At 47.2% G+C, this 13,517-nt stretch overlaps 1 protein-coding gene across 1 annotated transcript in view; it reads left to right on the forward strand.

Annotated features, from left to right (window-relative positions):
- AZIN2 (antizyme inhibitor 2) overlaps nucleotides 1–13,517 on the forward strand; it is a 39,967-nt gene that overhangs the window by 4,996 nt on the left and 21,454 nt on the right. Inside the window, exons 5-7 of the mRNA XM_010836941.1 lie at nucleotides 10,451–10,623; nucleotides 11,612–11,746; nucleotides 12,524–12,689. Coding sequence (XP_010835243.1) covers nucleotides 10,451–10,623; nucleotides 11,612–11,746; nucleotides 12,524–12,689 — 474 coding nt within the window. The remainder of the gene's footprint in view (nucleotides 1–10,450; nucleotides 10,624–11,611; nucleotides 11,747–12,523; nucleotides 12,690–13,517) is intronic.

The raw sequence follows: 13,517 nt of genomic DNA on the forward strand, positions 1-13,517 counted from the left end.
AATATACAGCCTTGACGTACTCCTTTCCCAATTTGGAACCAGTCTGCTGTTCCATGTCCAGTTCTAACTGTTGCTTCCTGACCTGCATACAGGTTTCTCGGGAGGCAGATCAGGTGGTCTGGTATTCCCATCTCTTTTAGAATTTTCCACAATTTGTTGTGATCCACACAGTCAAAGGCTTTGGCATAGTCAATAAGGCAGAAATAGATGTTTTTCTGAAACTCTCTTGCTTTTTCGATGATCCAGCTGATGTTGGCAATTTGATCTCTGGTTGCTCTGCTTTTTCTAAAACCAGCTTGAACATCTGGAAGTTCACGGTTCACGTATTGCTGAAGCCTGGCTTGGAGAATTTTGAGCATTACTTTACTAGCGTGTGAGATGAGTGTAATTGTGTAGTAGCTGGAGCATTCTTTGGCATTGCCTTTCTTTGGGATTGGAATGAAAACTGACCTTTTCCAGTCCTGTGGCCACTGTTGACTTTTTCAAATTTGCTGACATACTGAGTGCAGCAGTTTCACAGCATCATCTTTTAGGATTTGAAATAGCTCAACTGGAATTCCGTCACTTCCACTGGTTTTGTTCGTAGTGATGCTTCCTAAGGCCCACTTGACTTCACATTCCAGGATGTCTGGCTCTAGGTGAGTGATCATCCCGTCATGATTATCTGGGTTGTGAAGATCTTTTTTGTACAGTTCTTCTACATATTCTTGCCACCTCTTCTTAATATCTTCTGCTTCTGTTAGGTCTATATCATTTCTGTCCTTTATTAAGCATAGAAGCAAGGTCCGATAGAAGCAAGGTCCAATGCTCTTAAAGAGCAATATTGCATAGGAACCTGGAATGTTAGGTTCATGAATCGAGCAAATTGGAAGTGGTCAAACAGGAGATGGCAAGAGTGAACGTCGACATTCTAGGAATCAGCAAACTAAAGTGGACTGGAATGGGTGAATTTAACTCAGATGACCATTATGTCTACTGCTGTGGGCAGGAATCCCTTAGAAGAAATGGAGTAGCCATCATAGTCAACAAAAGAGTCTGAAATTCAGTACTTGGATGCAATCTCAAAAACGACAGAATGATCTCTGTTCATTTCCAAGGCAAACCATTCAGTATCACGGTAATCCAAATCTATGCCCTAACCAGTAATGCTGAAGAAGTTGAAATTGAACAGTTCTATGAAGACCTACAAGACCTTCTAGAACTAACACCCAAAAAAGATGTCCTTTTCATTATAGGGGACTGGAATGCAAAAGTAGGAAGTCAAGAAACACCTGGAGTAACAGGCAAATTTGGCCTTGGAGTATAGAATGAAGCAAGGCAAAGTCTAATAGAGTTTTGCCAAGAGAATGCACTGGTCATAGCAAATACCCTCTTCCAACAACAAAGAGACGACTCCACCCATGGACATCACCAGATGGCTAACACCGAAATCAGATTGATTATATTCTTTGCAGTCAAATATGGAAAAGCTCTATGTAGTCAGCAAAAACAAGACCGGGAGCTGACTGTGGCTCAGATTGTGAACTCCTTATTGCCTAATTCAGACTTAAATTGAAAAAAGTGGGGAAAACCACTAGACCATTCAGGTATGACCTAAATCAAATCCCTTATAATTATACAGTTGAAATGAGAAATAGATTTAAGGGACTAGATCTGATAGATAGAGTGCCTGATGAACTATGGACGGAGGTTCGTGACATTGTACAGGAGACAGGGATCAAGACCATCCCCAAGAAAAAGAAATGCAAAAAAGCAAAATGGCTGTCTGAGGAGGCCTTGCAAATAGCTGTGAAAAGAAGAGAAGCAAAAAGCAAAGAAAAGGAAAGATATAAGCATCTGAATGCAGAGTTCCAAAGAATAGCAAGGAGAGATTAGAAAGCCTTCCTCAGCTGGCAATATAGTATTGAGTAAAACAGACTCTGTTGTCATTGAATTGAATGTACAGCTTATCTATCTTCATTCTGTTCTCACTTGATAAAGTCTTTTAGCTATAGAGTTTCCTATGAGACATAGTTTCCTCCGAGACATAGACAGGTTTGACATAGTTATGCATTCAGCAAGTGCTTATTGAGCACCTACTGTGGGGTCAGGTTCTTTTCTTAGTGGGACTTAGCAAGTGACCAAAACAAAAAAAAAGATTCTTCCTTCATGGAACTTGCTTTCTAAAGAACAAGCAAACAATGAAAATCTATGGTACTTTAGATGGTAAATGCTGTGGAGAAAATTATGGTGGGAAAGGGAAGTAGGGAAGAGACATGGTTGTTGGGAGAGAGGGTTGTACTTTTAGAAAGTTTGGCCAAGGAAGGCTTCACTGAGATCTGAACAGTGTTCTGCAGAAAACAAAGGATCAATCCCGGTGGATAACTAGGGGAAGAGCATTCCAGGCAAAAGGACCAGCAAGCGCCAAGGCCCTGAGGTGGGAGAAAGCCTGGTGGGCATTGGTTTGTGATATTGTTATTACTGTTATTTTTTTAAACGGTTAGTAATGATTGTTTTGGAGAAGGCAATGGCAACCCATTCCAGTACTCTTGCCTGGAAAATCCCATGGACGGAGGGGCCTGGTAGGCTGCAGTCCATGGGGTCGCTAGGAGTCGGACATGACTGAGCGACTTCACTTTCACTTTTCACTTTCATGCATTGGAGAAGGAAATGGCAACCCAATCCAGTGTTCTTGCCTGGAGAATCCCAGCGACGGAGAGCCCGGTGGGCTGCCGTCTATGGGGTCGCACAGAGTCGGATACAACTGAAGCGACTTAGCAGCAGCAGCAGCAATGATTGTTTTGAGAGGGAACCCCTTTTAAATCCTGATCAGCAATATGGCTGGGTGTTGTAAGGATTCTAGAAAGAGATCCTGAAGGAGACAGAAGGAGAGTTTGCCTGGGCGGCGTGCAGGGATGGAGGGATTCCAAGTGGAAGAAAGGTATGCACCAATGGTGGGGGTTGAAATGAGCAGGTTCACCTTCATCAGAGATACACATTAGTGTCCTTTGCAGATAAGTCTCTCTTTTGTCACCCATGAAGCCCCTTTGCATCAGCTCTTGTTTTGCACACCAAGTTTCATGCATGGCCTACATAAGACCCGGTGAGGTATCTGAAGGGGAGATCGCCATTTTGCAGTTGAAATTGGGGACCAGCTGCGCCAAACTTGCTGATGGCAGAGCCAGGACTTGCCCCTTGCAGCTCTCAGAGTCTCTGCTCTGATCGAGGTGGAAGGGGACCCTTTTCCAGCCTGCTTAGTGTAGGAGTGAAGAACAAGACCAAACCTTACTGACTAGACTCCTCTGCTTCTGGAAACCTAGAGGTGGGCCCTGTGTTGGCCCTCAAGCTTCAGGACTGGCCTTCAAAGAGCAAAACTGTGGTGTTAGGGCTTAGAAGTCAGTGGGGAATGTTGAAAGCATCTACTGTTTGCTGAGGGCATCTGTTGTGCCAGGCTCTCTGCCAAGAGCTTTCTGTACATGATCTCATTTGATTCTCGAAACAACTCTGTAAAGTAATTATTATCACGGTGATTCTGACAACAGTCCCATGAGGAAGCAGTTAGCATATAAGGGAAGGAGGCCCAGAGGTTTGAGGGATGCACAGGGAAGGGCCACTTGAGTATGGCGAGGGCCTCTCTGACTTTATGGCTGCTGTCTTCATGAAGGTCTTCTGGAGGGGATGGCAGAGATGGGACCCCTCCTGGGTAGGTGGGATCACCTAGCCCTTGGGTGCTTTTATTCCGAGGTGGTACAGCTTTTCTTGGAAGCCCGAGGCTGCCCTCTTCTGGTAGGCTAGAGCTGGTGGCCACCCTGTACAGCATCATGCTTTGGTGCTTCACGAGTGGCTCAGTGGTAAAGAATCCACCTGCAATCGCAGGAGACATGAGTTCAGTCTCTGGGTTGGGAAGATGGTTTGGAGAAGGAAATGGCAACCTACTCCAGTATTCTTGTCTGGGAAGTCCCACAGACAGAGGAGCCTGGCGGGCTACAGTCCATGGGGTCGCAAAGAATTGGATGCGACTAAGCACGCACGCACATGCATGGCCAAGGGACAGGCATGAGCTGGGGCTTTGTGTACAGATATGCCCCAGACAGGCTCCAGGGTCAAGGGCACCAACCATTCCTTATGTGGGGCTTTGGTCCACCCACCCACCTTCCCAAGGACCTTCTGTCATCTCTCCTGCCCCATCCCTTGCCCTCTCTTGTTGTCTCCCTCAGCATCCTCCCATCTTAAAAAGCCTTCTCTGGACACCACATTTCCCCCCGGTCCAATCCCTTGCTCCCTCTTGAAAACCAAACTGAGTTGTCTACACTCACTTATCTATACTCACTTGTCTCTTTCCCTTAGCACCTACTCCTTAAGCCACTGCTTCCTGACCTCCACTCATCATTTCAAGGAATTTCCTCTTACCAATGTCCCCAGTGATCTGCAGGATCCAGTGAGCACTTTATACTAAACACTCATCTTGAATTATTCAAATAATACATTGATTCATCTGCAGAAGAGAAGTAGAACATCAGCTTTATATCTCCAGAGATAATCAACATTCTGAGTTTGAGTTTGGTGGCTATATTCTAAAAATACTTACAAATATGATCCATAGAAAATATACAAAGTATGCTGTGATTTTGTAACAAAATATAAAATATTCATCTGGTATGCACCGTGCCTCAGTGGGTTTAAAACTCACCAGGCTGGAGATCTGTCTGTGTTGATGCATTTAGACCTTGTAGGGGACATTCCTTGATCCTCCTATGTTTTTTTGCTCTTACCACGAAAAAAGGTTTTGTTTGTTTTGTACTGTTTTTTGGAGTGTGTGCATGTGTGTGTGTGTGGAGCGACATTTAACGTGAGATCTTTCCTCACAATTTTTTACGTATATAAGTAACTCAGATGGTGAAGGACAGGGAAGCCTGGCGTGCTGCAGTCCATGGGATCGCAAAGAGGCGGACACAACTGAGCGACTGAACAACAAGCAGTTGTTGACAATATGCACTGTGTCATACGGCAGATCTCTAGAACTTATTCACCTTGCGGTACTGACACTATACCCACTGAATAGTAACTCCCCATTTGAAACACACTCTTTTTTTTTTTAGTTTTTAGAATTTATTTATAATTGAAGTATATTTAAATTGCAATACTGTATTAATTACTGCTATACAATAAAGTAACTCAGTTATACATATATATATATTCTTTTTCATATTCTTTTCCGTTACAGTTTATCACAGGGTATTGAATATAGTTCCCTGTGCTGTACAGCAGGACTTTTTGTTTATCCTTTTTCTGTATACCAGTTTGCGTCTGCTAATCCCAAACTCCCAATTCAACCCTCTCCCACAGCCCATCCCCTTGGCAACCGCCAGTTTCCTCTCTAGGCCCCTGATTCTGTTTCTGTTTCTTAGATAGGTTCAATTGTGTCATAGTTTGGATTCCACATATAATAACATCTTAGAGTATTTGTCTTTCTCTTTCTGACTTACTTCGCTTAGAATAATAATTTCTAGTTGCAGCCATTGAAATATAGTCTTTTTAAAAACACAGGCATAACTTAGAGATATTGTGGGTTAGGTTCCAGACAACTACGGTAAAGGTCACAATAAAATGAGTCACATAAATATTTTGGTTTCCCAGTGCATATAAAAGCTATGCTTATACTATGTTGTAGTCTATTAAATGTGCAGTAAGTAGCATTATGTCTTAAAAAAACATACCTTAAGTAAAATGTACATACCTTAAGTCAAAAGTATTTTATTTCTAAAAAATGCTAACTATCATCTGAGGCTTCAGTGAGTTGTGATCTTTTTGCTGGTGGACAGTCTTGCTTCGATGTTGATGGCTGGTCGTTGATCAGGGTGGTGGTTGCTGAAGTTTGGGGTGGCTGTTTCTTAACAGATAGCTCTACTTTTCACTTGAACAGCTAGAGGTTGTTGTAGGATTATTAATTGGCCTAATTTCAGTATGGTTGGGTTGTTATGTCTCAGGGAATAGGGAGGCCCAAAAAGAGGGAGAGAGAGTTGGGGAATGGCTAGTGGGTGGAGCCATCAGAACACACAAGCATTTATCCATTAAGTTCATCATCTCATATGGGTGCGGTTCATGGCACCCCAAAACAAAGGCAATAGTCAAATCAAGGATCATTGATCACAGATCACCATAACAGATACAGTAACACTGAAAATGTCTGAAATATCCAGAGAATTACTAAAATGTGACACAGGTGAAGTGAGCAAACGCTGTTGGAAAAATGGTGCCAGTGGACTCGCTTCACGCAAGGTTGCCACAAACTATCAGTTTTAAAGAAAAACCCCAATATCTGTGAAGCACAGCAAAGTGAAGTCTGACAGTGAAGTCTGAGGCCTCTGACAGTGCAGGCGTCTCCTGCCCAGATGTGAACTGTAAGACAGGGTTACCTTGGCAGGAATGGCATAGTAACATCTGCATTGTCCTGCCTCTTCTGGAGACGCTGTCTCTTCCCCTCTGCCAGTCCTATGCCAGCTTGCCCCTCTCTCTAGCTGGAAGTGTTCCTCTGGATTCCAGCTCAGGCTCCCTTCTTTTATAAACTCTCCATCTTCCTAGGGGATTTCATCTCCTCCCATGGCTTCAAATATCCCCAAGATGCCACCACCTCCCCAGTTTTTGTTTTTTTTTTTTAATTAACTTTTTGGCTGCCCTGGGTCTTCGTTGCTTTTGCAGGCTTTTTCTAGTTATGGGGAGCAGGTGCTACTCTTTGTTGTGGTGCTCCTCTGCGGTGACCTCTCGTTGCAGACCATGGGCTCGATAGTTGTGGTGCATGGGCCCAGTTGTGCTGCAGCCTGTGTTATCCTCCCAGACCAGGGATCAAACCCGTGTCCCCTGCATTGGCAGGCGGACTCCTAGTTGATACTACAGGATGCCTGGAGCCCAGCGTGTTCAAATGCATTCACAATCTTCCCTTCAAGAGGGGCCCCTAGGTCTGCTGGGTGTGAAGTCCCCCTCTTACCCCACATCCCCATGTGCCATCCATCAGCAAGCTTGCCAGCCCTGCCTCCAGACCACACCCTGCCCCCTTCCTAGCACAGCCTGTCGTGTCCCCGGGGAGGTCCTTCCGGGCCCTCCCTTGGTCCGTTTCCACATGATGTCTGGAGTGACAAGCACTTAGGCCTTGCCTTCAAGATGCACGTCTGACCATGTCCTTTTCCCTCTTGCGATTCCATCAAACCATCTCCCACAACCTGCAGCGTCGAATATAAATCCACATCGGCCTTCTTGTTCTCCCCGTTGGCTCTGCCTGCCTCCCGCCAACCTCGTCCTCCCACACTGGTCACCCTGCCCAGACCACACCAGCATTCTCTGCTCCTCCATCAGGCTGAGCACAGTCTTATCTCAGAACCTCCGCACAGGCCGCTTCCTGTACCAGAAATATTCTTTGCTTCCCTTCCAGCCTGGCTGACTCCTCCTGCAGGGCTCAGCTCAAATCTTTTTTTTTTCATTGAAGTACAGTTGATTTACAATATTGTGTTAGTTTGGGGTGTACAGCAAAGTGGTTCTGTTATATATATGTGTGTGTGTGTGTATATATATTTAAAATTCTTTTCCATTATTATAGCATTGAACATAGTTCCCTGTGCTATATGGTAAATACTTGACCTATTCTGCATATGGATGAGTGCATCTGTCAATCACATACTCCCAGTTTATCCCTCCCCTGCCTTCCCCTTTGGTAGCCATGTGTTTACATTCTGTGTCTGAGTCTGTTTTGTAAATAAGTACATTTGTGTCACATTTTAGACTCCACATATAAGTGATATCATGTGGTGTTTTTCTTTCTCTAACTTATTCACTTACTGTGATAATCTCTAGTTCTGTCCACATTACTGCAAATGGCAGGGTTTCATTTTTTATAGCTGCGTAATATTCCATTGTGTGTATCTACCACATCTTCCTCATCTCCTCATCTGTAATTGGACACTTAGGTTGCTTCCATGCCTTGACTATTATAAACAGTGCTGCAATGAACACTGTGGTACATGCATCTTTTCAAATTGCAGCTTTCATCTTTTCTGGGTATATGCCCAGGAGTGGGGTTACTGGATCATATATATGGCAGCTCTATTTTTAGTTTTTTTAAGGAACCTCCCTTCTATTTTCCTTAGTGACTATACCAATTTACATTCCCACCAGCAGGCTAGGAGGGTTCCCTTTTCCCCACACTTTCTCCTCAGCTTAAATTTCTGACCCTCAGAAAGCTGCCTGCCACACCTCTCACCCAGGTCTCTGCATCCCACATTCTCTAGTATCCCATACTTTTTCTCTATGGCTCCTATCCATTTGTAACTCTATCACTATTCAGTGTTCATTCGTTCCTCCCCTTCTTTCCCATCTGTCTGAAAGCTCCACAGTCAGACCCTGTCTGCTTTACTCAGCGCTTTGCTTTCATTTGCATCTGTCACAGAGCCTGGCGACTTGATAGATGCTCAAGAGACACTTGCCAGGGCAGCATTGAGGTGTCTTCTCCGCCGAAGTGCTGTGGTTGAGAGCCAGTGTGCTAAAGTCGCACAGTCCTGGGTTAGAATTCCAGCTGTGCCACCTGCAAGCCGTGTGACTTTGAACAAGTCACCTAAGGCCTCTCGGGGCCTCTGTTCCCTGTCTCATAAGATTATTATGAGGATGATGAGAATGTCTATAAAATATTTAATGCAATGACTGGCATAATCCGTCAATGAGTGACAATGGTTATTATTTAAATAACTATAATCCAAGCTCAACCACAGGTCCCCAAAGTGCTGCCCTTGCCGCTTCCTCTCACCTCATGGGTGAAGCCAGGAGCGGAACCACATTTTCATATCTGCAGAGAGGCAGGGTCTTTGGAAGCAAGCTCTGATGACGGCATTTTCAGCTCTGGAGGGGGACTTTTGTTTCTCCCTCTGGCTGTGTCACCGGCTGTGTCACCCAGACAGGTGGGCTCCTTTGAACTCAATTTCGTCCTCTGTAGGATGTGGCCATAAATATTTCATGGGATAGTTACAGACATCACATGAGATAATGCACATAAATACCTCATGCTGAAAAGTTGCTACATTAAAATTACATAGTCTTGTTACAAACTCAGGATGGCTAAGGATGGCCCTGTGTGTCTCTACCATGTTTCAAAACTGCTTCTTTGTTAATCATGGAGAGTCAGGTTTGAGTTTGAAAGTTGGTTCTGCCTCCTACTTGCTGTGTGGCCTCTCTGAGCATGTTTTTTTCCCTGTAGAATGGAGCTAATAACCCTCTGGCGGGGTATTGTAAGGAGGAAATAAGAGCGAATCTAAAACAAGGGTTGACAAATTACAGATGGTGGGTTTTGCAGGGTTTTACTGGCCCACGGCCGCGTTCACTCACTTATGCTTTATCTGTGGCTGCTTGGTGTTACAAAGGCAGTTTAGCTATGCAGAAACTACTGGCTCAGAAAACGTAAAATATTTACTCTCTGGCCTTTCATGGGAAAAGTTTGTCAAGGCCCATGTAAAGCCTCTCATTCGGTGCCTCCTTGTGGTAGGTGCTCCATGCCCATGGTCGCTTTCTTCACCAAGACCATCATTGTTGTCTGTATCATTAGTGCAGCAATCAGGTGAAGCACTGTTCTGGAAAGATGAGGAGGAAGAGGCCTTGCTGGAGCACCCGGCACAGTGCCACACACAGGGCCGGCCTTTGGATGTGGATGACCTGTGCCAAGAAGATTCTTGAGCTGGCAAACTTTCTAATACATCAAATGATATTCTCTATCCATTTAAATCTGCCAGGAAAATATGTCAGAAGTCTGTTTTCAGGGCCACCATGAATCTGTACAGTGCCTTTGTGGGAATTAAAAAATGTATCTTGAAGACACTGTTACAAATACATAGATTTTGTTAGAGTAAGATGCTCAGCATTCAGTTCAGTTCAGTTCAGTCGCTCAGTCGTGTCCGACTCTTTGCGATTAGGAAGTTGTAGTAAACATACCAGTATACTATGTAGTCTCTGAATGGAGCTTCCCAGGTGGTGCAGTGTTTAAGAATATGCCTACTAATGCAGGAGACACAGGAGACCTGGGTTCGATCCCTGGGTTGGGAAGATCCCCTGGAATAGGAAATGGCAACCCACTCCAGTATTCTTGCTGGGAAAATTCCATGGACAGCAGAGCCTGGTGGGCTATAGTCCATGGGGTTGCAAACAGTCGGATACAACTGAGCGACTGAATACGCATGCGTGATTCTCTGAATGGGGCCCCACCCTCCCTAGGATTGAGCGGTTCACCCTCTGCACAGCTGTACGTGGCAGCCCTTCTTGTCAACCGGGAATCAGTGTGAGTTCTGATTGTTGTGTATCTGTTGTCTAAAAGTGAGGCCCACTTCTTATGGACCTCCTTAGGCATAGCTATGACTTTGCCCCTCATCTGTGCTTCCTTGGCCTCCATGGGCCCAGCAGGCTCTGGCGCTTCCTCACCACCACCTTTGGGACCCCACAGGCAGAGATGGAGCTGGTCCAGCATATTGGTGTCCCTGCCAGTAAGATCATCTATGCCAATCCCTGTAAGCAAATTGCACACATCAAGTATGCTGCCAAGCACGGGGTCCGGCTGCTGAGCTTTGACAACGAGATGGAGCTGGCAAAGGTGGTGAAAAGCCACCCCAGTGCCAAGTAAGCTGAGAACCACTCAGGTGGGAGGCTGGGCTGCGGGTGAGGGTGGGGGGAGTAGGCGAAATAGGGTTGGGGCTGAGGATCCTGCCCTGGAGCCGGCCATAGCCACAGGAGGTTGGGGCGGGCACTCCTGGGCTGGACCCAGGATGCCAGAGCCTGCCTAGGGTGGAGATAGAAATGATGGATTGCAGTCCAGGCAAAGCCCAGGGTACTGCAGAGGTCAAAGCCATGGCAGAGGGAGCAGTGGTCAGGAAAGTTACACGGAGGAGGCGGCATTTGAGGTGGGCCTTCAGGGGTGACTGCCATCTGGAGTGGGCATAAACAGTGCATCAGAGGGAGCTGCAGGAGCAAGCACATGGAGGCCGGAAGCAGCACAGGGCATTTGCAGGATAAGCAGAAATTGATGTTGCTGGATCATACCATGTGCGGCCAGGGGTGAAGAAGTCAGTGATGCTGGTCACAGGGCAAGGACCCCGATGCACGTGGGCTTTGGAAGGGGTCAGGGCTGGACATCTTTTTCAGGGTGTCCCCCTCACCTGGTCACTGGACACGCTGGAGGGGCCAAGAGGGGCACCACTCGGGTTCACCCAAAGCAGCTTCCGTTTTGACTATTTCACATACTGAGGATACAGGTGTTTTCAATAAGACTGTTTAAAAAAAAAAAAAGGTCCCCTCCACCCCACCATACAAGAGAAGTTGGAAAAGCCTGGCTGATTGGGAGGAAGTAGGGCTGCCCAGGGGGAAACTGGTGAAGTTGGGACCAGGGCAGGGGTCCCATGGAAGGGTCTGGGGACATTTAGGGAGTGGATTGGACAGTACTCAGAGGTTGACTGGCTGTGCAGGGGGAGGAAGGGGGCCGGGGCTTATGGGGTTGGACATAGCTCTGAGCCATGAGGGTTCATCCCCCTTGACTAGAGAAGACATGGTTGGTGTAGGGGAAGCGGGCTCCCGCCCCCGCCGAGGTGCTGCACCCTGTCTTCCCCCTCAGGATGGTTCTGTGCGTTGCCACCGAGGACTCCCACTCTCTGAGCCACCTGAGCCTCAAGTTCGGAGCGTCGCTGAAATCTTGCCGACACCTGCTTGAGAATGCCAAGAGGGACCATGTAGAGGTGGTAGGTGTGAGGTGAGTGCTGGAACCCCGCCATCCCCCACCATGCCCGCTGCCTCCTGCTTCTTTCCCAGGACTTACTCAATTCTGTGTGGAACCTCCCCCAGGGCCCCCAAGGCAGGCCTGTCCCTGGGTCTGGAATTCTGCTATTTGAGAGTTTCCTCCTTTTGGAAAGAAGGTTTGGAGTGTCCCACCGCCCCAACCCCATAGTCTGCAGAACGTCCTGTCCCAGGAGGTTCCAGGAGGGACCTGGCTTTGCAGGAAGTGTCCCCGGCCTGAAGCCAAAGGTCATCCTGGCACACCTTGGCTCTGCTGCTTTTCTGGTGGGGATGTGGAAGGAGCCAGAACTATGACCTGATGATATAACTTTCCTATGCTATGCATTTCGCATGGCCAGGCACTGTGCTAAATACACGTCCCGCAATTGTGGGACCTTATCCCCACTTTATAGATGGAGAAACTGAAGCATGGCCGGCCACACTGCTCAGTGAGATACACATTAGTTCTGGCTGACTTTGGGGCCCTAGCCCTCATCCTAGGAAGGCTCAGCCTCCAGAGGCAGCGTGGAGGGATGAGAAGGGCACCAAGTGCCAAAGGTCCTTGGATCTAGTCTCCTGTCCACCTTCATTTGCCACATGGCCCTTGGCAACCCCCTCAACCTTTTAGGCCCACAGTCACTGCATCTGGAAAATGGGCACAGCGCCCAGTATGCTTGGGCAAGGCTGCTGCTGGCTGAGGCTGAAGTGGTGATACCCAGGGTCCTGTGTGTAAGCCAAGACTCTTCCTCCCCAGTTTTCACATTGGCAGTGGCTGTCCTGACCCTCAGGCCTACGCTCAGTCCATTGCGGACGCCCGGGTTGTGTTCGAAATGGGTGCTGAGCTGGGCCACAGGATGCACATCCTGGACCTCGGTGGCGGCTTCCCCGGAGTGGAGGACGCCAAAGTGAGATTCGAGGAGGTAAGTGGGGTCACAGGTGTTGCGCTGGGCTGGGCGAGGGTTGGAGGGAGGGCTACAGTGATCCTGGGAAGCCCACTGCGAGTGGGTCCTCTGTACTATGTACTGCGCTCGGTGGTTTGCCTGGATTATCTCATTATTAACCCTGTGTTACAGCTGAGCAAACTGAGGCTCACAGAAGCTACTTCATTTCCTGAGTCCATGGCAGGGCCGGCTTGCGCACCCAGCTCTGCCCGGACTCTGAACATGCACATATTTGAGGCTTAATCGGGCCATATCTGCATAAGTCATAAGGCTTTCTGAGGGCCTGGGTGTGCCCTGTTCACCCTCCTATGGGATGATGAGAAATCAAGTTGGGCAGGGGAAGGAAAAGCCAACCTTCTATCCACTTCTAGTCCATCTGTCTCCTTCCCACCAGCAAGTTTCAGTTCAGTTTAGTCGTTCAGTTGTGCCCGACTCTTTGCGACCTCATGGACTGCAGCACACCAGGCCTCCCTGTCCATCACCAACTCCCGGAGTTTATCCAAACTCATGTCCATTGAGTCAGTGATGCCATCCAACCATCTCATCCTCTGTCGTCCCTTTCTCCTCCTGCCTTCAATCTTTCCCAGCATCAGGGACTTTTCAGATGAGTCAGCTCTTCCCATCAGGTGGCCAAAGTATTGGAGTTTCAACTTCATCATCAGTCCTTCCAATGAATATTCAGGACTGATTTCCTTTAGGATGGACTGGTTGGATCTCCTTGCAGTCCAAGGGCTCTCAACAGTCTTCTCCAACACCACAGTTCAAAAGCGTCAATTCTTCGGCACTCAGCTTTCTTTATAGTCCAAC

Source organism: Bison bison, unplaced genomic scaffold (assembly GCF_000754665.1).
Source record: "Bison bison bison isolate TAMUID 2011002044 unplaced genomic scaffold, Bison_UMD1.0 scf7180017864068, whole genome shotgun sequence".
NCBI lineage: Eukaryota > Metazoa > Chordata > Mammalia > Artiodactyla > Bovidae > Bison > Bison bison.